Here is a 24,335-nt window from a genome sequence, read left to right as displayed (position 1 = left end):
ATCTCAGCTCGCTGGTCACCATAGCATCTCCCACCTGTAGCACACGCTCCAGCAGGTATATCTCTCTAGTCACTCCCAAAACCAATTCTTTCTTTGGCCGCCTCTCCTTCCAGTTCTCTGCTGCCAATGACTGGAACGAACTACAAAAATCTCTGAAACTGGAAACACTTATCTCCCTCACTAGCTTTAAGCACCAACTGTCAGAGCAGCTCACAGATTGCTGCACCTGTACATAGCCCACCTATAATTTAGCCCAAACAACTACCTCTTTCCCTACTGTATTTTATTTATTTATTTAGCTCCTTTGCACCCCATTATTTTTATTTATACTTTGCACATTCTTCCATTGCAAATCTACCATTCCAGTGTTTTACTTGCTATATTGTATTTACTTTGCCACCATGGCCTTTTTTTGCCTTTACCTCCCTTATCTCACCTCATTTGTTCACATCGTATAAAGACTTGTTTATACTGTATTATTGACTGTATGTTTGTTTTACTCCATGTGTAACTCTGTGTCGTTGTATGTGTCGAACTGCTTTGCTTTATCTTGGCCAGGTCGCAATTGTAAATGAGAACTTGTTCTCAACTTGCCTACCTGGTTAAATAAAGGTGAGAAAAAAAGTGACCTATAAAAGTTATGCCAACAGAGATACAGATTAATTAGGCATTTTAATTACATTTACTTAGGGAAAGCTACCCTAGCCTTATGGACACGCCACCTACGAGCCAATGTCAATCTACTACCCATAGTAGAAAAGTTTACCTATTCTACATATCAGAACATTCACCTTAACATTTTGACAAACTATTACTTTTTAACATTATTAGTGCAGCAACGCTTACAATGCAGTAGTCTACGCACAAATTAACATTTGGCTACCGGCAATGAAAGAAAGTTGAAAACCAATAGAAAACAAGAGAAATAGGCTACTGGCTTCATTGGCATATGGAAGTCTTTATAAAATAATTGCCTCCACGGATATCGTCGGATTTTGCCTAGGCAGCTTTGAAGCAAGGTAAAACTTGCCTCATAATATGTAGTAAAACATTCAGGTTTCAAACAATTAAGTAGCTATATGTTTTCAAAATGCATACTGCCTCCAGCTCATTGCAAAGTGGTGTGTGACGTGCTGATGAAGCCTACCTTCCGTTGCCAATGCATTTAAAATGGCGAATGGGAAGGGCGCTTCAATTACCAGCTGAGAAATAAAAATAGCAGCTCTTTTTATCATGGCCAAAAAAACTATTTTTAACACACGATTTGCATTTAGAATTGTTGTGCAATGATTGGGCTTATAAAAGCACAGTGACAGATTTTCAGCTCAAAGGCTCTGTATCTAAATAACATACATAACAAATATACACACGGGCCAATTTAATTACACTAAATTATGCAAATTAACCCATAGACTGATAAGCATGACTGGTCGAATTGTATTTCCATCCATGAATAGGTTAAAAAGCATTATTTCACAATGAGATTTTTTTCCTTCTCCTGGACAATTGGCCAGTGCCAATTAGATAGATATATATATTTACCGGCAAACAGAAACCCTGACACACACACACACCACAGAGAGTCAAAGACAGGGGAGGAGGACTGGAGAGGGCCATATCTGTGCTGTAGGATTTGACTGGAGTGTTTGAGAGCATGATTTCTCTAACCACTAACCTCAACACCACTGAGAGCCAAGACAGCACCTCTGCCTCCCGCCACCTCAACCTTACAGCATTCTATCAAGCTTTGTGTTTCTGACTCAGTCAGTTAAAAATATATATTAATTTTTTTTGCTTTGGAACCTTAGAAGACATTAAAGTTCTGCTCCTTCTCCAGCCACTCCAAAAGCTAATAATTTTCATAGGGAGCATCTTGAGCACAAACACCTCTCCTCCAGATAGCTGGGGTTCAAGAAGCCAGTCTTCAATCAATACCCATCAGGGGGGCTAAGTGTCTGGGGAGGTCTGAACCTGGGATTGCAATCCAAACACGAGGTGATAGAATAACTTTAACTCCATCCCTGTGCTATATGCTGGTCTCTAGGGCAAAACTAAAGGTCGGCCAGACAACAAGGGAGGGCTTCTGCTGGCCCACTTTATGAATGCATAACGATCCATGACCAGAAGGGTTGCTCAGCAGGAAAAACATTCATTGGTAGCAGCCAGCTTCCCTGTGCTACACAATAGAGGTTGGCCGATTAATTAGGGCCGATTTCAAGTTTTCATAACAATCGGAAATCTGTATTTTTGGACACCGATTTGGCCGATTTTTTTTACACTTTTATTTAATATTTATTTAACTAGGCAAGTCAGTTAACCTCTAGTGACACCCCATCCCATGAACGGGACCGTTGTCATCATCTGACACTAATTAGCATAACGCAACAGACATAAATATTCTTAGAAAATATTCCTATTCATGAAAATCACAAATGAAATATATTGAGACAGATTCGCCTTTTGTTAATCACCCTGTCATCTCAGATTTTCTAAATATGCTTTACAGCCAAAGCTAGACAAGCATTTGTGTAAGTTTATCGATAGCCTAGCATAGCATTTTGTCCAGCTAGCAGCAGGTAACTTGATCACGGAAATCAGAAAAGCAATCAAATTAAATCGTTTACCTTTGATGAGCTTCGGATGTTTTCACTCACGAGACTCCCAGTTAGATATCCAATGTTCCTTTTTTCCCAAAATGTTTATTTTTGTAGGCGAAATAGCTCCGTTTGTTCTTCACATTTGGCTGAGAAATCGACCAGAAATTGTTCTTTTTCAGTGGGACCGATTGGAATAATGGCTACCTCTGTATTTTACGCGAGAGTCACTATGGGAGCCATCAGGTGACCACTTGCGCAATGTAGCCGCTTATGGGTATTCTTCAACATTAATGCGTAAAACTACGACACAATGCTGTAGACACCTTCGGGAATACGGAGAAAGCGTAATCTGGTTGATAACCCATTCACTGCTCAATAGGGAACGCAGCGCTTTCTAAACATGAGGCACTTCCGGATTGGATTTTTCTCAGGCTTTCGCCTGCAACATCAGTTCTGTTATACTCACAGACAATATTTTTACAGTTTTGGAAACAGAGTGTTTTCTATCCTAAGCTGTCAATTATATGCATCTTGTCCTGACAAAGTATCCCGTTTACTACGGGAACGTTATTTTTCGAAAAATGAAAATACTGCCCCCTAGTCACAAAATAACACATTCTTATTTTCAATGACGGCCTAGGAACGGTGGGTTAACTGCCTCGTTCAGGGGCAGAACGACGATTTTTACCTTGTCAGCTCAGGGATTCAATCTTGCAACCTTACAGTTAACTAGTCCAACGCTCTAACCACCTGATTACATTGCACTCCATGAGGAGCCTGCCTGTTACACGAATGCAGTAAGCCAAGGTAAGATGCTAGCTAGCATTAAACTTACAAAAAACGATCAATCATAATCACTAGTTAAACTAGTAATATCATCAACCATGTGTAGTTATCTAGCGTGTCCTGCATTGCATATAATCGATGTGGTGCGTATCGTTGCTCCAATGTGTACCTAACCATGAACATCAATGCCTTTCTTAAAATCAATACACAGAAGTATATATTTTTAAACCTGCATATTTAGCTAAAATAAATCCAGGTGAGCAGGCAATATTGACCAAGTGAAATTGTGTCACTTCTCTTGCGTTCATTGCACGCAGAGTCAGTGTATATGCAACAGTTTGGGCAGCCTAATTTGCCAGAATTTATGACAGAACATAACATTGAAGGTTATGCAATGGAACAGCAATATTTAGACTTATGGATGCCACCCGTTATATAAAATACGGAACGGTTCCGTATTTCACTGAAAGAATAAACGTCTTGTTTTCGAGCTGATAGTTTCCGGATTCGACCATATTAATGACCTTAGGCTTGTATTTCTGTGTGTTATTATGTTATAATTAAGTCTATGATCTGATAGAGCAGTCTGACTGAGCGATGGTATGCACCAGCAGACTCGTAAGCGTTCATTCAAACAGCACTTTCATGAGTTTACCAGCAGCTCTGCTGTGTATGACTTCAAGCCTATCAACTCCCAAGATTAGGCTGGTGTAACCGATATGAAATGGCTAGCTAGTTAGCGGGGTGCGCGCTAATAGCGTTTCAAACTTTACTCGCTCTGAGACTTGGAGTAGTTATTCCCCTTGCTCTGCATGGCTAACGCTGCTTCAAGGGTGGCTGGTGTCGATGTGTTCCTGGTTCAAGCCAAGGTAGGAGCGAGGAGAGAGACGGAAGCTATAATGTTACACTGTCAATACTAAAGTGCCTATAAGAACATCCAATAGTCAAAGGTTAATGAAATACAAAATGGTATAGAGAGAAATAGTCCTAGAATTCCCATAATAACTTCAACCTAAAACTTCTTACCTGAAAATATTGAAGATTCATGTTAAAAGGAACCACCAGCTTTCATATGTTTTCATGTTCTGAGCAAGGAACTTAAACGTTAGCGTTCTTACATGGCACATATTTCACTTTTACTTTCTTCTCCAACACTTTGTTTTTGCATTATTTAAACCAAACTGAACATGTTTCATTATTTATTTTAGGCTAAATTGATTTTACTGATGTATTATATTAAGTAAAAATAAGTGTTCATTCAGAATTGTTGTAATTGTCATTATTACAAAAAAATTGCCCGATTAATCGGTATCGGCCTTTTTTGGTCCTCCAATAAATCGGTATCGGCGCCGAAAAATCATAATCGCTCAAATCAAATCAAATGTATTTATATAGCCCTTCGTACATCAGCTGATATCTCAAAGTGCCGTACAGAAACCCAGTCTAAAACCCAAACAGCAAGCAATGCAGGTGTAGAAGCACGGTGGCTAGGAAAACCTCTACTACACAAGCACAGTTCAAAAGGTCCCCCTCCATAACTGTCTATAGGATAAATTCCATTAATGAATTTGTAAGTGTCACACACACACGGATCGGTAGTGGCCAATGAGCACAGGCGAGGTGGGTGAAACCGATAAGTGGATGGACTGCTTTGCGGAGGAGTGTTGGTGAGTCATTGTGGATGGATGTACAGTGCAGTGTATTGTGAGATGCTTGTCTGTGGACTGTTAAACTAACAGTGTAACAGTAGGCTGCATTGCCTCATCTGGGCCTCTGAGGTCAAGAGAGAATGGGATGTATGTCACCCAACAGGACAGAAAGAATAGCCCAGTCTCAAGATAGAAAAGCCCAGTCCCCTAGTGCAGTCATGACAGCTTCTCTACATTTCTAGGAAGAGTTGTCTTCAGTGTTGATGCAAATGATCTAATATGCTCCACGTTCACTCTATTAGAATGTAGAATGTGCTTGTATTACAACAGAGAATCCATAGACCAGTAGAATAGAAGGGAATAAGTGGTCGTTTGAGATCAGGTGACACCACAAAACATTCGGCCCAATAGAAACTAGGCACTTGTCCCGTTGAAGAGCTAGCAAAGTTATAACGAATTAAAGGAGCTGCAATGCTGCACGCTTCTAAACCCCTCTTGCCTAATTCCCATTCAATACGCCAGTCATTGGCAGAAACTGGAGGATATTCCTCTGGTGCCTTTGATCCTCTCCAGTCTGTTTACAGGGATTCTCTCAGAGACCCAGCGCCATGCACAGAAATAAAAGTCGGATCTACGGGAGCAAAATCTCTCAAATCTTGTCGCCGTAAGCCAGCGCATTAAAAATCCATGTCTGTGCTGCTGTGGAGCTCTTCCAGTCCCGCTAATTAAGACAAATCAGCTCACTCAGCTTGAGCCGTCTCTCCCAAGCACCAGACAGAGGGAAGACAGGGTTGACCCTGGTAAATAAGAGGAGTCAAATTGCGAGGAACATCTCTCAAGGACGTTTAGAGTTAGCTTGGCACTCCATATCACACCCAGCACCTTCACCATCAATCACCTAGAACTAATGCAGACAGTAGAGAGAAAATTTCTAAGGTTTAAAGAAGCCAAGAAAGAGATTCTGGAGATTCTGTAGCCTCGGATGCCTCGAGAAGTGTTTGGGTCAAGCGAGAGAGAGCTGGTCGTTTTATGCAGCTGCTCTTTTCTAGGCTGGCAGAGTGGTTGTTTGGTTGGTTGGTGTGTGTGTCAGAAAAGCGGAAATGATGTCTGCATTTAGAGGAAGCAAACATCTGTGGGCGCTGCCAGAAAAGCAACTTTGGATTCTATCCACCGGCGTTCAGGGCAAAACAAACAGCAACCCTGCCGTCAATGAAGAGCAAGGGGAACACAGTTTGTCAGCGCGTCCAAACCATCTGCTCACTGCAGATCCGAAAATGAACTAGGCACAAATTCAAGGACAAGAAACGTGTTAAAAAAAAATAAAAAAATAAAAAAAATTCTTGAAGACTTGAAAACTCAAGAACCTTTAAGTACTTACAATCCCCGAGGGTCATGTGGTGAAATTAAATCACTCCTGGATTCAGTCTGTGCTGAACAGTCCTCAAAGACTGAAGGGCGGTAGGTAGCCTAGCGGTGGATCGAATCCCTGAGTCAACAAGATGAAAAATCTGTCGATGTGCCCGTGAGAAAAGCACTTAATCCTAATTGCTCCTGTAAATCGCTCTGGATAAGAATGTATGCTAAATGCCGTAAATGTAAATGCTTTCTGGAATTGACCTCCTGGAAGAGGACGTTTCAGCAGTGTCAGGGGTCTATAGGAGACCATGTTAATGAGCTTTTCCATTATGAGCTGCAAGGTGGAACATGTGCCTGTGTCCGACAAATATGTTTACCGCTGGGCTAATTCAATGTACCTTTCCTCCTCGAGATTCTCATCTGATATGAACGCCAACGTTTGTTAAACATTGAGAATTATAACGAGTGGACTGTTCTTTTTGCCTCTAGGAGTTCATTGCTCAATACTAAACAATTTAGTGCCACTCTGCCTGTCTGAGAGACTGAGCTTGCACTGAGGGGGAAATAAAAAATATATATAAAAAATGGGGAGAGAAATGAAGTGGACCAGGACTAAATTGAAATGAAGAGGCTCCCTCGGCGCTAATATGAATGCTCATCAGATATTGGATTTCAGTTTCCCAGTTGGACTCTCAGAAATGAGAAACTGTACTCACGGTCAGCGATGTACTCTGCGGGTGTGGCGGGCACAGCTGGCTCTGCGGGTACTTCCTCTGGCTTGGCTGCCATGATGGCGGCAGCAGCAGCAGCGGCTCCGTTACGTTCCTGCTGGGTTTTCCGGATCAGCGCTGCCAGTGGATGGTCTGGGTCCATGACTTGGAGGGGCTACAACACAAATAGATTTGGTTAAAAGGCTTAGAACTACTGGTCAGCATAACCCCCAACAATTACATTTGAGTCATTTAGCAGATGCTCTTATACAGAGCAACTTATAGGAGCAATTAGGGTTAAGTGCCTTGCTCAAGGGTACATAGACAGATTTTTCACCTAGTTGGCTTGGGGAGTTGAACCATTGACCTTCCAGTTACCGGGCCAACGCTCTGAACCACTAGGTAACCGGTCCCAACAATAGGAAGCTATAGCGGTGAAACTGAGACACCTCTGGCTGATGGAGAGGACAAACAACGCAAGACAGAGTAATGGTTCTAACTAGCTGATACATGTGTCATGTTATGACCTACTTATTACAACTCATTTAGCATGAAGTTTGGACTAATATACTAATTGAATAATATGTAAACATGTACACTGGTGATTTATACAGGTGTTTCTAGCCTTGTGTGTGCAATAAGAGTTGACATACAAGTTATCAAAACCCTTTAAAAGAACAGGATCTAAAGGAAAGATGGGACTCTTGATATTCAAGTAAATTGGGAAAGAAAATCAAATGTACGTTTAAAGGATTGAGGCCTTTTTAAATTTGGGCCGAAAATCTGATCACATTGGTTTATTTAAGAGCCTTTTATCTCGTCATTTACTTAGCGCAATTCACTTGGAATTACAACAAGTGACAGTGATTAAACCTACAGAATATTAAATCAAGAGATGAAAAATACTTGATGGTAGCTCATCCTCAACCACAAAAATCTAAGCACTTTGAAGTGAGACACACTTTGAAATCAGGCCCAATTATGCTGTTGAATACAACAACTTAACAGTAATGTGTGATTAATTCAAGTCTATGGGCTTTTGAACATTAAAAACCTAACCATGGGCTAATTAGCAAATGGTCAAACCCAATAAAAAAAAATACAGTATAAGCCATTAGACAAATTGTGGGCTGGCTTGAACGGTCAAAGCCCGTATGGATGGGAGATAATTGCTCTAGAAAGGCCCTGAGATGAACTAATTCCATAGTTTTATGGTTTCTTTATTCCCTTCAAAGCCAAGATAACTATGTCTAAATAAGACAGACCAAAGCAATATGGTGGGGACTTAGAGTGCTTTTCACAATAATGCTTTCTCATATCCAATTATCTCAGCTAAGGCTGGGGGATGTCAACCTTTGTCCTATCGCAGGCCTGGGCAATTATTTTCATGGAGGGCCATATTAGAATATATTTTTGCCATCGCAGGCTGGAATCATATTACAGGATTATACATCATGTGTATGACTGTGTTGACAGATATCTACTGTAAATCACATCCAGATATGCTACTTATTTTAATATTTTAACATGAACAGAAATAAACCACATCCATGTTCTCCTTTTGGTAGGTATTTTCATTATTCAACATGCAATGAACTACACGGAGGGCAAAGAACACTGCATTCAGCACCACGGACAGAACTCTTGTCAACAGGTATGCACAAAAACACATGAAAGAGAGAGTGCTCAACATTACATTTAAACAACTCAATCAGTGTGAGGAGTGAAGCCTCTGATGGGCATTGACTACATCAGTGTAGTCTGGTATAGTATAGTCGCAATGCACAGAATTGCTGAGAGGTGAGTCAGTAAGAGATGATCTGTGCCTTGACTTGCTATATTTCATCACTGAAAACGCCTGTTCACATAAAATATGTTGACCCAAACAGTACAAACATCTGTGCACGACTCCTAATCTTTGGAAAGTTTTGTTCATCGAGAGATGCTTAAAACCTCGGTGACATTGTTTTGAATAGTTCTCCAATCACTGCATCAGACTGGAGTTCAGTTAATTCATGAGTGCCATGATGTCCACGGTGAAGGAAAATCAGTCAACAATTCGTTATCTTGCAGTTGAGGGAAATACACATTTTCCTTTCATTTGCAAAAACTCAGCAATCTCCGATTTCAGGTCCCACACCCTTTTAAGCACCTTCCCCAAACTCAGCCATCTCACGTTTGTGTGGTAGGGGAGATCTGCATGACCTGACTCGGTCTCTTCCAACAGTGAGACAAACTACCTGTGGTTTAAAGATTTTTCTCTTATGAAGTTTACCACTTTAGTGACTGTATCCACAACATGGCTCATTTTCAGAACACAATTACAGAGCACCTCCTGATGAATAATGCAATGCAGGAAAATAATTCTGATCTGGGTTCAGCTCAGCTACTTGATCTTGCATCCTTTCCAAAAGGCCAACATTTTTTCCTGTCAAGTTTGGGCACCCATCAGTGGTCACACTGGATAACTTTTCAAAACTCAGTCCCAGCTTTGCCAAACACTTATTAACCCCCAATAAATATTTCCCTGTGGTTGTGCTCTTCATCGACTGCACTGATGCAAGCTCCTCCGTAATTTCAGTGTCTGGGGGTATGCCTCGTAAGAATATCAACAACTGCGCCGCGACACGTCCATAACTGCTCTCATCCAGGGCCAACGAGAAATAGGTAAAATCCTTTACCATGTCTTTCAACTGTTGTTCCATATTCATTACAATGGCTTCAACACGCCGTGTCACTGTTCGTCTTGACAGGGAAACATTTTCAAACAGTTCTTTCTTGTCGGGGCAAGGTATTACTGCAGAGTCAATTAAACTGGGGCGGCAGGTAGCCTAGTGGTTAGAGCGTTGGACTTGTAACCGCAATGTTGCTCGATCGAATCCCGAGCTGACAAGGTAAAAATCTGTCGTTCTGCCCCTGAACAAGGCAGTTAACCCACTGTTCCTAGGCCGTCATCGTAAATAAGAATATGTTCGTAACGGACTTGCCTAGTAAGATTAAAAAAACATTATTTAATGAATTCACCCTTCAGCGAATGGCTTGCTATGTTTAGCAATGTTGAGGGACAGTACATAGCTAGCTCTCGTAATTCTGTCGTTTGCTGAATGCAGTTGTGTAAAGTCCTTGCTGCTTTTGCAACTGAGAAAGCAATTCTTTCGATGCATTTGCCCTCTGCTTAGAATACATTACTATATTTCTCTGCACGCTTCGTCTGGACGTGTCGGACAAGTTGTAGTCAAAGACAGAGATGCCCTCTTTTTGCACACTAAGCTTTCCCTGATACCTCAATAAATATTTCGATGTCCACTCTTGCTCGAACACCCTACTTTCATGGTCTACTTTCCTTTTCTTTGAAAAACACATTTTTGCGCAATTTCTAGCTAGCTACTATTTGTAACTGTGACGTGTGTCAGCCTGTCAGTCACGGTCTGTCCTCGTGCAGATGTTATTTATATGTGCCTTCAAAATAAATGTCCCAAAAGTGGTGGGAGTAAAATCATTATACAAAGGCGAGTATTCATTGGGCTTTTAATTTGAAAAACAAACACGTTTTTCAAAACTTTACTTCTTTATGTAATCTGAGCATGATTCCGCGGGCCGTATTGAATCAGGTCCCGAGCCGCATACGGCCCCAGGGCCGGCCTTTGCCCAGGCCTGTCCAACCGTGATTATTTACTCATAAAACGTGATACACATTTTTGTATTATTTTTTAACCACCGTTTTCAGAACTAACTAATAATTGCCTCATCGTCATCTCTTAATATTGTTTGTTCAATCGTTTATAAGGCTGTGATTGAGAATATCCTATGCCTATAAACTCCCGACTTTCATTCTTGTTCTTTTTGAAAGCAGCAACACCTTCTTAGGCTATTGGAATATTTGGGAAATAGGCTACGGTTCATAGCTTTAACTTGGACATTTGGTTTTCCGTATCGCATGGAGGGATAATTTCTTTCTTAATAAGCTTAAACTTGTCATTAGATTTTTCTATTGGCTATTGACATTTTTTCATCTATAATTATTAGTCCCCTGGCTACCATACGTTTTAGGGTTATTCAGACTACTTTTTGAGATGGAACTCATTAGTTTAATTAATTGTTTGATCAGGAGAAAGCCATGCAAGCATAAAATGATGAAAGCCCAGTCATATTCTTAGCCTATCAACAAGAAAGAGAGGAGAATTTTTATATTTTATAGTTAGACAAGATAGTTAAGGAGTGTCCAATATACAGTGCATTTGTAAAATATTCAGTTCCCTTGACTATTTCCACATTTTGTTACGTTTGTATTTAATCAATTTTAGACAGGGTTTTTTTTTATCTTCAATCTACACACAATACCCCATACTGACAAAGCAAAAACAGTTAATTTTTGAAAATGTATTTTAATAAAAAAACGTAAATATCACATTTACGTAAGTATTTAGATCCTATACTCAGTACTTTGTTGAAGCACCCTTGGCAGTGATTATAGCCTCGGGTCTCCTTGGGTATGACGCTACAAGCTTGGCACACCTGTATTGGGTAGTTTCTCCCATTAGTCCCTGCAGATTCTCTCAAACTCCGTCAGATTGAAAATAACTGTGCAGCGACGCTCCCCATCCAAAGTCTCTCCAGAAATGTTCGATCAGGTTCATGTCCAGCCTCAGGCTGGGCCAATGAAGGACATTCAGAGATTTGTCCCAAAGCCACTCCTGCGTTGTCTTGGCTGTGTGTTTCATGTCATTGACCTGTTGGAAGGTGAACCTTCGGCCCAGTCTGAGGACCAAGATTGAACACCTTTTTCTCCCCAATTTAGTGGTATCCAATTGGAAGTTACAGTCTTGTCCCATCACTGCAACTCCCATACAGACTCGGGGAGGCGAAGTGCGTCCTCCGAAACCCAACCCGCACGGCTTCTTGACACAACGCCCACTAGGCCCGGAGGCCAGCCGCACCAATGTGTCAGAGGAAAAACGGCATACCTGGCGACCGTGTCATCGTGCATTGCGCCCGGGCCGCCACAGGAGTCGCTAGTGTGCGATGGGACAAGAACATCCAAGCCAGCCAAACCCTCCCCTAACCCGGAAAACACTGAGCCAAATTGTGCGCTGCCCCCGTGGGTCTCCCGGTCACGCCCAGTGCGACAGCACATCTAGCACTGCAATGCAGTGACTTAGACCAGCGCGCCACTCGGGAGGCCCGTTCTTTTTTTTGCTTTGTCATTATGGGGTATTGTGTGTAGATTGACGAGGGGGAAAAACTATTTCATCCATTCTAGAATAAGGCTGTAACATAACTAAATGTGGAAAAAGTAAAGGGTCAGAATACCTCCCGAAAGCATTGTACCGCCAATGGCGGCCTTTTACTTATGCGTTGGAAGGTGGCCAAGCTAAAGGGGTGTTTGTCAGACCATGAGACAACCCAAAAATGGTCTTCTCAAGTAAAACATCCGTAGCTAATATGACCCCACTATGGAAAGGTGAGACACTTACGAACGTGGATTGAGACGCAGCCCATGCAACAACAACAAAAAAGATATCTCTAGCTTAAACAGACGGATTTTGATGGGGCTTTTTGTATTATGCTAATTCGATTTTCGTGGGGAAGCGGACATCGACTCTAGGGGGTTTAACTAAAATGGCTCATGCAATGGAATGTATTTTTTGTCATGTCAGTTGAATGAACAAATAACAGCACATATTGACGGTTACACTTCCTGCTTTTCCTTCTTGCTTTGCTCTTATGGGCGCCAGTCCACCCATTACGCCATCATTGACTTGAATAGGGAACCCGTTCTATTCATTCTATTTCTATGGCAGCACATGCGGTCAGGAGCGGAGGAGAGGATAAAATGTTTGTCTTAAAAATATTATTATTATTATTTATTTTTGCTATTCGAATGGTTATTACATTGACCGCAGTCATTTGGCTGACCAATAACCGTGATCCAAAGTTCCATGACAGTCACAGATCTGGTCCTTACCTTCATCAGCTCCTCAAGGCGAGAACTCTTCTTAGGAGCAAACAGGCTGGGGTGGAGGTAGTTCCCATCCCCATCATCATCAGAATCATCAGAGTCTATAAAAAGACATTAAAGTATGAATAAAGAATAATGGTTCATGTCTCAAGTACTTGCATTCTGAATTCGGTTCATGTATTGTGTTGTTAACATCTCTGCCCCTGTTCTCAAAGATTTCACATGCATTATAGTATAAAACTATGTATCCCATACATTATTTCCAACACTTTCTATATGAACTCTTTTTGTTAACCTCTTTGACCCCCGTGGCTTACCCTGTGAGTCCTGCTTGTCGGATGCAGGGGTGTAGCGGCCCTCCTTCATGGCCTTCAGGATGTGTTTGTAGTAGGGGTTCAGGTAGTGTTCGAAGTTCAGGAAGTCAAATTGGGAGTTGCCAGACTGTTTGGCTTTCAAAACAATCTCAAACTGGGCCCCCTGCTGGCACACAAAGTTGGCAGTCCTCTCAATGATGGCATGGGTTTTGGTGGTCGCTGGCTGGAGAGGAGAACGGAAGAGCACACGCACGAAGTTAGCAGACAGGGGAGTTACAGTGCCTTGCGAAAGTATTCGGCCCCCTTGAACTTTGCGACCTTTTGCCACATTTCAGGCTTCAAACATAAAGATATAAAACTGTATTTTTTTGTGAAGAATCAACAACAAGTGGGACACAATCATGAAGTGGAACGACATTTATTGGATATTTCAAACTTTTTTAACAAATCAAAAACTGAAAAATTGGGCGTGCAAAATTATTCAGCCCCTTTACTAGTCGGTCGGCCTCTACTATAAAAGGTCCATATAGCATGCACGATCGATTTTGTATTTCCACTTCCAATTTGCAAAGAAAGGAATCTGAAAATCTCACCCTAAACATTGTCAAATCACATTTGTACGCATTCCTCAGAGATCCTAGAACGTATCAAGACTTCACTATATATTAGGGGTGTAGTATATCCTATAGGACACCATATTTGGTCAGAGAGCGACACCTTCATGGCACGCCGATGACACGGGATGTCTTCACTTGAACGACTATATCTTTGTCAAATAAGCACCAATCGGGGTCAAACAAAGCTAGCTAAATAGCCAATGAGCTGGGCTTTACGGGAGTATCCCAAAATCCTGTGTCTGTTGCAAAATGGAGGGGCTAACCTTTTGCGACAGTATGCCTTTTCCTTTTGGACAAAAATGATAAGTTATGAAGTTATGAAAACTGGTTGTTTTGCAAATGTTGAACTTATAATATGGCTACTAATACCGTAAAAGTAAATCAAAGTCCAAGTATACAGATTTGATGATATTCTTGCATAAAAAATGTATATGAATGCAACTGTCTCCTTCACGATTTTCCCAAATGGTTCTGGTTGACTTCACACTAAATGTCATGGAGAACGCTCATACTTTAAGTTATCCATCTAAAACCTTGCACATACACTGCTGCCGTCTTGTGGACACCATCGCAATTACAACCAGAGTGGTGGCTTGAACTGGGACCTTTCTATTGCATTTCAAAGAAGGTTGTAGAAAAAAAAAACGTTTTTTTTTCTTTGTATTTTCTTCTACCAGATATATTGTGTTATTTTCTCCTACATTCAAAGTCCAAACTTCAACGTGTTCCCTTTCAAATGGTACCAAGAATATGCATATCCTTGCTTCAGGGCCTGAGCTACAGGCAGTTAGATTCGGTATGTAATTTTAGACGAAAATTGAAAAAAAAGGGGCTATCCCATGGCTTCTTGACTTTAACATACATTTACAAAATAGAAATCATTTGGATTTGATGTGATACATTATTAAATATCACTGAGGCTGTGTATTTTCAGTGAATCATTTTCGTTAGGTACCCTCAAGAGTACCAAAAAAAGAGAGCGACAAATCGTGAAAATAAAATTTCTCATTAATCTAAAATAATGAATAATAAATGAAGACCTTTGGAGAGGAGACGCTTATGCCTGCACTCTGTAGTAGCGTCCCTCTACACATACACTCCTAATGCATTCAGAGCCTCCGAGCGCTTGCGAGAGTAGAAAGCTCCGTAGCGGCAAATAACCTTGCAATTATGAAGATAAATGAGGAACAAGGAACTTCTTATGGAGTCATGATACAGAGAGGCAGAGCGAGAGCTGATTCCTTCTCCCCAGCCCCCAGGATGTCAGACCGTCTGCTCGTGCTGCCTGAGCACTCAGACTTGTGATAATGTGGGGGAAATACAGCCACATCCACAGATTAATAATTCAGATCATATATTCTGAGAATGGTGCCGGCTTTGACTAATTGACCGTTTCAAGGCAGAGCAATTGAAAGGGCTTTGCTGGGTCCCCAATCGAAATCTCATTACAAGGACACGTAGAAAGAAATCAGCAGGTAAGGATTCTGTGGCGTGGGTGGGCCCATTGTCTCACAGTGTGTGTCTACTCTGGACATCACAGAGGACGCTTTGACAGCCAGAGCGAGGGAGAACTATCTGTCACATGCATTTTATTGAATCACTTCGTGTGTGTGTGTGTGTGTGTGTGTAGGTCTGAAGTTGGGTAGAGTGTGTGTGTGTGTTTGCGTAAGTCTGAAGTTGGGTAGAGTGTGTGTGTGTGTTTGCGTAAGTCTGAAGTTGGGTAGAGTGTGTGTGTGTGTGTGTGTGTGTGTGTGTGTGTGTGTGTGTGTGTGTGTGTGTGTGTGTGTGTGTGTGTGTGTGTGTGTGTGTGTGAGAGAATCAAGGCCATGCTGAGATGAAAGCCTCCCAGTCTACAATAAAAAGAAGCCTGCAGATGAAAGGCGAGCTGCAGTCAATGGGGGAAGCAGCAGAAGAGTGGACAGCCTGTCCTGGTGGACTGAGATGGAGAGAGACAGTCAGGATGCAGGCCCCCTGATACTGGCTGATGCAAACCCAGGCAGCACAGACTCCTCTTCTCAGACTCCTCCCAGGCTGCAGGATGTGAGTGATGACCTCAATAACCTCTAGATCAGACACCTTATCGTCCGCCTAGTCTCTGGCCTCACCACCTGTCTGTTGACAGTCTGATGGGCCTCACAACATCAATAATACCTCACACACAGCCCTCACCAGCTGGGACTAAGTTCTGCTGGTATCTCTGCTCTGTTCCCTTCCTATTCTCTCTCTGTGGCTCCATAATAGGAATTGTTGTAGAAAAGGAACCGTTGACCACCTGACCCACCATTTTAAAATGAAGTTATGACTCTGATCTGCCCAAAACCCATTCTGCACCCCTGTGGTCCGTCCTGTAGATTTAAGCATGAAGCAGTGGGACATTGTGTAGGGCACTCACCAGCTCCACATCGGGGGGGATTGCCAGGCCCGGGGGTGCCACGTAGGGTTCCTCGCTCTCCTGCGGCTCTGCTTCTTCTGATGGGGAACAACCCATAAGGTCAGAGAGAGAAGAGAGAAAAATAGATTAGAATTCACTGTGAAACACAGCCACTCAACGTTTCCTCCTCTCCCCACTCTCATCCGGCCACATTGCCCGAGGCACTCAAAGTTTCAGCTTTACTTAATCTTAACTTTCTGGGAGGGCGCGGTCCCTGTCACAATTATTTACAACATCCAACCCCATCCCCCCCAGTGTGAAATAATAGGAGGACAAGTCAGCTGGAAATTAGATTACAATTTTATGCTTTGGTTCACTGTGGGGAGGCTGCAGATGGATGTAGGGGTAAGCACATTTAATGCCAAAAATGGCAGCCAAGAAGCCCAGCCTAGACCTTTTTACGGTTAATGGACGCCACTGTGCAGATTTAATCAAGCGCTCCGCCAGTCGCCCGAGGTGTGCCCCGGCGCCACAACAGAGCCAAATGATTGGTTCATGCTGAGAACTCCATCCCTGACTAAATCAACCCCCCCCACACACACACACACACACACACACACACACACACACACACACACACACACACACGGGTTTGTACTGCTGAGTAATCCCAGGCAGCGCTAGGCCAGGTTACACGATACTGATGACAGCACTCAGACACATAGCAATAGTACTGTACCATCTGCTGAGGAAGGGGCACCTGGGTGCTGGCTAGAGGAGGAGGGGATGGGGGGAGCACAAGTGCTGACAGCTTTCCCTACATCTCTTATTTAATGATATAGGTACACGGTTCATTTCCGCGTTGACAATGTGTGGGCTAGCATGGTTGGGCTGTCAGAGACATTAGGTCTTGATAATAGCAGTGGCCTGGCTGATAAATAAGCCTGGTATTTAGGCTTTTGTCAACAGACTTCAAGCTGCAGAACAGTTTGCTGTTAGCTGTGTTATGAACGACTGTCTAATTAGAGGATAGAGCCAGGCCCGGCGTGAAGTAGAGTGTCCTGACAGACACTCTCATCATTAACACTCCCTCCCCCAGTGTTAGGTTGTCAGTCAAGATGTTGGACTGACCGTCACGACTTGACATTGACTGTCAAGTCCAAAGCAAAGATACTTTAGCGCCAATGAGATAACAGACTTTCTAGCTAAGTGCCTCAGGCTTTGAGACAATGTCCACATTTTGGAATCGGTTTACCCTCAATATGTGTGGATACTTGGACTGGCTAGTGCAGGCTGTCTCTGGGATACCAAACAGGATACGGGCTTTAGTATTCATGTGGTTAGAGTGGGCCAAAACAGAGCCTAGTGGAGGGGTTGGAGCCCAGTACTGGACCTCACAGGTGATTAAAAGTCAGTACAGTTGCAAGCCAGTAAGACTATTTCACATTCAGAGCTGAATCTTGAAAAGCTTTCTTTTTTATAGCTCCCGGGCTTCAAATAGTGGTTTGGGTCTCCGGGGAGCATGCCATGATAAAAAATGTATCATAGGATTTTCATTGAAGCTAATGTGCGAGCCTCTCCACCAGCGGCTTGATTTGTCGTGTGTGTGTGTGTGTGTGTGTGTGTGTGTGTGTTCAGATGCTTTCTCCTCTCATCCTCTATGGGCAGGTCAGAGGAGAAATGTTCAGTGGTTGAGAGTGGTGAGGAACTGTGAATATGTGTGCGTGAAATGTTTAAATCCTTTTGGACTGTAATGCAATTTGGGATTAAATAAATCATTGTGTGTGTTCACCAGTCTCCCTGTTGGCCTCCTCTTCCTCAGTGGGTTGAGAAGGGTCGTAGTAGTCTGCACTGTAGCGGAAGCCCACAGAGTTATAGGTGCCTTCATCTGCCAGAGCTTCACTCAAACGCTTGTATTCTTCATCTGTGTGGGACAAACATACACATTAAAAGAGTCATGAGAATGGTACGGTTAATTTATTGGAAAGCACAGTCATAGAAGGCTACTGTACGGATTGCCTCTAGCATGAGACAAAAGAAGTGGATTGATTCAAAATTATCATTCCATCCATCCTAGCTAGTTTCAAGGATGTGAACAGTGTCGTGAGCTGACATAACAGAAACTAAACCAGATGGAATTTTGTCTTACCTTACAAACCTCTGTTGGTGAGGAATGAAAGACAAAATCACATCTAACATGATCAATATTTTTTATGTGTCTTGTGTTCCCACAGTGGACAGATGGATAATTGCTAAAGCCCCTCTACCCAAGGGCAAACAGCATGAGGGGACGAAAGTAACACAAATTACATGATGACTCATGCAATCCTGTCAGTTTGGGAATTAAACACCATATTTCCCTTAAACAGTCACTTATCTAATCATCAGTGCCCTTTCATTATAAGTGACAAACTCCTTGTTATAAAGTTTGCAGCATTGCTAAAATAACCTTAGGCTGGTCTGTGTTTGTAGCTTAACACTTCAACTGCTAAAGCAGCCAGTTTGACTGATCATGACTTGTTTTTTTACTCTCCCATTTATTTACTCATGCCCCCTTCCATCCTTGACTTTTCCTAAATAAGTCAATATAACACACTGCCGTTGTTCGAATCTTATATTACAAACAAAACTGGAGTTGCCCTCATAAAACTGGTTGTGTAATTTTTTTTTAAATGGTTCTCCTGCTGCTCCTCCTCCTCCTCCCAACAGTAGGGCCTGCTCCGCTCCTTCTTTCCGACAGTTGAAAGTGCAATGCATAGCTGATACTCACCCTGATAATTGCCTCGAAACTGAACCTACTATACCGATACTAATTTCACACATATAACAGATTAAATCAATTAGTATGATGAGGAGAATGGGTGAGTTGATGAGCGAGGGGAAACTAAAGAAGCATAATGATATAATCACCAATCGTGAATGAAGAACATGTTGGGCCATTCTACTGTAATGATCCATTCTAATTATATGCCTAATTTTAAAATGGTATGTACCCAATATCAGTTCACCGAATCCAAGTAGTCTTATCAGTCTACTCTGGCCTACTTTGAGTAGGCTAAACAGCGAGCTTGTGCGTAATTGTACATGACGAACTGATTTCGAGCTCTGGGAAAATATCCACATCGGGCAGCAGGCGTGAGTGTCAGAGAAAGTGATGCGGCTTGTGGAACCTTATGTTGGCAATGAGTGCAATGTCACCATGGACAATCTCTTTACCTCATTGTCATTGGCGAACAAGATGCATGCAAAGAAAAACAAGTCTGGCCGACACCATGAGCAAAGTGAGACGGGAATCCCCCCCCCCCCTGAACAAAGTAAGGCACCTGCACAGGCGTTGTACTCCACAACGGTGCTGAAAAATGACAACAGGACACAATCAAGAGAAAACCGGACACTATTACGCACTACAACCAAACACAGGTACGTCAACGTGTGTCAAGCTCATTAGCTTGAAGAGGGGGGGTTGTCTTTCGATGCCCAGTGGATGTAGTGTTATAATGTGTTAATGTTTGTTGTTGCTTGACCACAAGACACTTTCGTTCAGTCTGCATGGTCAATGCAGCACATTTTTTTATTTAACCTTCACTAGGCAAGTCAAATTCTTATTTGGAATGACGGCCTTGTGGGTTAACGAGGCCGTCATTTTACCCTGTCAGCTCGGGGATTCGATCGAGCAACCTTTCGGTTACAAGTCCAACGCTCTAACCACTAGGCTACTTGCCTTCCCTGCACATGCAACAATGTTTCCAATTGTATCTTAATATAAATCCACAAGCGTTCTATGATTACAATATTATTTTATGTCTTTTATGTTTTACATCTGCGAACAGCTAGTTTGTATTATCTTAGCATGTTATGCTAAATCTAGCTGGCAAGTGGGTAGCCAATACAGCCTGATACCAGTGCTGGTGGAGGCTTAAATCAGCATGTTATTTGTGCAACAGTGTCTTCTAAATCAAAGAGGAATAGGCAAAGCATGAATATGTTGGCTATACGAATAAAGATTTAATGAAGCCAAAGATTATAGGGTCCCCTAGGAAACACGGACCATCAATTTGGTTCCTTCACTGTCCCAATAACCCGTCAATGGTATTTTCATTCGTTGTCATGTCAAACAACACTGTATTCAAAGTACCCACTATTACTTAAAACTAAAGAATTATAATAAATATTCTATGTCCATGATTGCAAAAGTTCACCCAAGTGTTTTGATCTAAATCGCAATTGCAAGATTTGGTTAAAAATAAGGCCTGGTATTTTGCCCATATCAAGGCAGTGTGGAAATGATCTCAAATGAGTGCAGGAAAAGCAGAAATGTATGAATATGCAGGAAATTATTTTAGGTTGAAGTTGTATTGAACAGTATAAAACAATACGAATGGAGAAAGACCCATTGAAATCATTTAGAATATATGTTTCCACCCTAGGGTTACACTACTCAAAGCAAATTTAGAATTTTTATTAATCAAAAACATCAAATACCATATGACATTTTGGCCATATCGCCCAGCCCTATCATGGACCTCACAAACCTACTTACTAGAGGGTCTGCATGCACTGAAATGACCCCCGTACTTTAGGCTACATAGAGTCTACCCTCTCAAACTCTCATCATCTTTGACATAGCTTCACTACCATACTTTTCTTTGCCATCCAAATAGGAATCAGATCAGAATGTGGAAATTGAATGGAGGTTATTACCTAGGATAACATGGCCTTTCTGTTGCCAGTACAGAGAGAAGGGCACATTAGCATACTGTAATCAAAACAACCTTCCAGTGCCTGAAAACATTCTGTTGATGGAGGTGTTGCAGAATACATCACTGAAACTACAGCCTTTTGAAAGCTCATTCTGCCCGGTGAACATAAGGGGATTCCATCCATTATTCACTTTGGCACCTTATGTAGAAACTAATTGTTGCATAGTGTTTTTGTTTTCCTTTCAGTTAGAACTTCCAGTCATCTGAAACAGATGCCAAATGCAGAGGCTGAATGTCCCCACAAATGTGCGATTGAAATGCATGAGCACTTTGTGAAATAATGAATTCACCACTGTCTTCCACAGCTTATCCAGATGAGCCGAGGCATTGCACAGCAGTTCAGACACCACAGACAGAGCTGTGAATCTGATAGGCCTACCTTGTCTGGCTTCTTCCTCCAGCAGGTCTGTGTGCATGGCCAGGTACCGCTCTTCATCACACAGGGCCTCGATCCTGGCCTCCTCCTCAGACAGTTGGTAGTCTCTGTTCCACGAGCCCGCGTCGTACTCCGAGAGGTCATGTAAGTGACCACGCCCATCATACCTGTAGGGTGAAGAGAGGGGTTAGAGACATGTGGCAAGCCAATTGAGAGAAAAGACAACACATTGACCTACTTACCAACACAGGTTGGACCCTAAAACAAAGAGTTTTTAACAACAAAAAGTACTACCTCAGTCACAAGTCTTTCATGAGGGAGTGTATGGTACTGGAACTGAGCAATCTCGTCACAATACAGACACAATAACCTGAACAACTCCCGACATAGGCTCTCTAGTGCAGTTTTCTGGCAAACTTACTCTGTGAATCTCATTCCTCTCTCAACAAATTGCTACGGAGCAACATCCCTGCACGAACACAGAAACAAACCAAAAGAAAACAACTCGCCTCTTACCTTACAAGGTTCAAGTTTCCCCCCTATAACACTCACCAATCCTCCTATATCTGTAAAAAAGGTACATCCACACAAACCCGAGCACATAAATACCTATCCGTAAGAACCCAAACGGACGATATTTTCCTGCGTTCGCTCCCCTCTTCCACCTCTCCAGAGTTCCTTCGTCGAAAGAGAGAAGTGGGCACTGGGGTTGGCATTGGGGGGTCAGGCAGGACCCCTTAGCCTTAGGCTACTAGCTGGGGAAATAAGGGCTGGTTATGTGATAGAGAGACACACACATACATTGGAAACAAGAGACAGGCCCAAAAAGATTAAGGTGGCTCAACGAGACCATGAAGGGCCAACATAATGTCCCCCCCTTCATGGTTCAAGTGGGTTTATTTCCAAATAAACAAACAACTACTTTTACAGGTCATCATTGCCAACATGCTCTACAGCCTGCAAGAAAATGTTATTAGAAATGAACAACTGAAAGCAAAAGGGAAACAACTGAGCTGGGATACTTGGCAGGCATTAGTCAACAGTATAAGACCCTACATTTTGACATTAATTACTGTGAACCACCTTAATTCACATAGTTGACATACAGTAGTAGTTTGGGTTGAATTTGCCGTGGTATTTATCAACCAATTCGATTTCTTGGTGACTTGTTGGTAAGGTTTGAAGTTTTCATTTGAATTCAGTTTTAGTGAAAGGCATTTAGATATGTTAGGTTGTTTAACATCCAAATTGTCTTGGAATTAACTGAACCATACTTAACTTAATATTCTCATGCTGAAGCTACCAGAGCAAATACAAATACACCAAGACGCATAAGCCTCACTTAAAAAGGGCAATGGGCAGTTAAGTAATACAAAGTTGAATACAATATAACATGTAGACGATCTATAGTCCAAAACCCTGTAAACAAGTACATTGATGTATCCGTAAATATGAGGCAATTTTATAAGGGGCAATTTTAGACAACTTTCAGTCTCATGGAGAGCTTGTTCACTGTTGAAATATGACCCAAATAGTGGAGGAAGCCTCTGCTTCCTTTTGTTAATAGCTAATGTATCTTCGTTTTCATGAGGCCAAAACTGACATTTATTAAGGAAGCTAGATAAAATGGTTTACACACACTTGTACTTTCATGTGACAGTTATATTTGGAAAACTACGCCTTCAGCAAAACAATAATCCGATCGGTCCCTTCGAAAGACAGATCTGATTAGGAAAGTTGGTTAGGATAACAATTCCGTCTAGGTTTGTTCAACCGACCTATCAATCAGGATGTTCTTGTCCCCCATCCATGGTATGAGCTGTTTGCCCTGCTCGTGGAAGTGAGCCCTCTCGTCGTCCCGGAACAGCTTGCAGGCATAGCCGAATACCAAAAGCTCGGCATATTTTTTGCTGTCACTCTCATTCTTCTTCACCGTCTTGTTGTTGTGGTCCCTCTTGCCCCCGCCGCGCCGATACATTCCAAATTAGCACGTGCAAACACGAAAAAGAAAGCTAGTGCGGTAACTAACGTTAGATAGGATATATCACTATCGTTTAATTATTGTCGTACTACAAAGTCTGTCTTTCTTCTTTAAAAAAAGAGGTGCGAAATGCCACAATAAACATACTCACAAAAAACAGATCTAACATGTGCAGCCATGTTGGAAAAGTTAGTAAATATGCTTTATGGTTCATGTCTGCAGATTCGTTAATTCAACTTCAAGATGGAAAACACAACACGTAAATCAAATCTTTCATTCCCCCGATATTCTGATGAGAAAAAAACTGGATTAATTATTTATTGATGTTGATAATAAATAACACATAATCTGTCATTTTATTAGCTACTACGCTCTCTTTTTGTATGTTGATTGCGCTACCATGTGATTGTGAAATAACTTTCGACAGAGACATGTATACTTCAGAACTCCTCGTCCAGCCTGAGTTTTCTCCTCTGTTTATCTTGTGAAGTTATTTTAGAGCCAGCAGCTAAGTAATTGCGTGTTTTATTTCATTGATAAGGCCCATATATTTACAGTGAAGGATGTAATATGTTATTTTTCGAATGAAAACATAGCTACTGAGTTAATTGTTTGCTCTTTGTACCATCTGGTAAATTATTCATACACAAACACAAATAGCCTATTTGACATCTGTGCCTAAAATGCAATATTTATTAAAATATCTAGAATTAGTCAATAACAAGATGAACAATACATTCTTACATTATAACAATTTTAAACAAATGTAACCCCTTATCCTTTTACATTTTTATCAAAATGCATGTAAAATGTTTCTGACATCTTCAAGTACTCATGTGTAGTGATTATTATTTATCTA

At 41.8% G+C, this 24,335-nt stretch overlaps 1 protein-coding gene across 2 annotated transcripts in view; it reads right to left on the bottom strand.

Moving 5' to 3' along the window:
• Nucleotides 1–23,668, bottom strand: part of LOC118385360 (splicing factor, suppressor of white-apricot homolog) — a 124,783-nt gene extending 101,115 nt beyond the window's left edge. Inside the window, exons 1-7 of one of the 2 annotated variants that reach the window (XM_052515326.1) lie at nucleotides 23,274–23,668; nucleotides 21,499–21,662; nucleotides 18,152–18,283; nucleotides 16,381–16,457; nucleotides 13,375–13,594; nucleotides 13,064–13,158; nucleotides 7,105–7,273 (exon numbers count right to left, since the gene is read on the bottom strand). In XM_052515326.1, the coding sequence (XP_052371286.1) occupies nucleotides 7,105–7,273; nucleotides 13,064–13,158; nucleotides 13,375–13,594; nucleotides 16,381–16,457; nucleotides 18,152–18,283; nucleotides 21,499–21,662; nucleotides 23,274–23,473 (1,057 nt within the window). In that variant the 5' untranslated portion in view covers nucleotides 23,474–23,668. The remainder of the gene's footprint in view (nucleotides 1–7,104; nucleotides 7,274–13,063; nucleotides 13,159–13,374; nucleotides 13,595–16,380; nucleotides 16,458–18,151; nucleotides 18,284–21,498; nucleotides 21,663–23,273) is intronic. The other variant, XM_052515327.1, reaches the window with a different exon arrangement.
• Between the last annotated feature and the right edge of the window lie 667 nt (nucleotides 23,669–24,335).

The sequence above is a fragment of the Oncorhynchus keta genome, unplaced genomic scaffold (genome assembly GCF_023373465.1).
Source record: "Oncorhynchus keta strain PuntledgeMale-10-30-2019 unplaced genomic scaffold, Oket_V2 Un_scaffold_22955_pilon_pilon, whole genome shotgun sequence".
NCBI classification, from domain to species: Eukaryota; Metazoa; Chordata; class Actinopteri; order Salmoniformes; family Salmonidae; genus Oncorhynchus; species Oncorhynchus keta.
The sequence above is the reverse complement of the archived record's forward strand: the minus strand, read 5'-3'. Positions and strand labels throughout refer to the sequence as shown.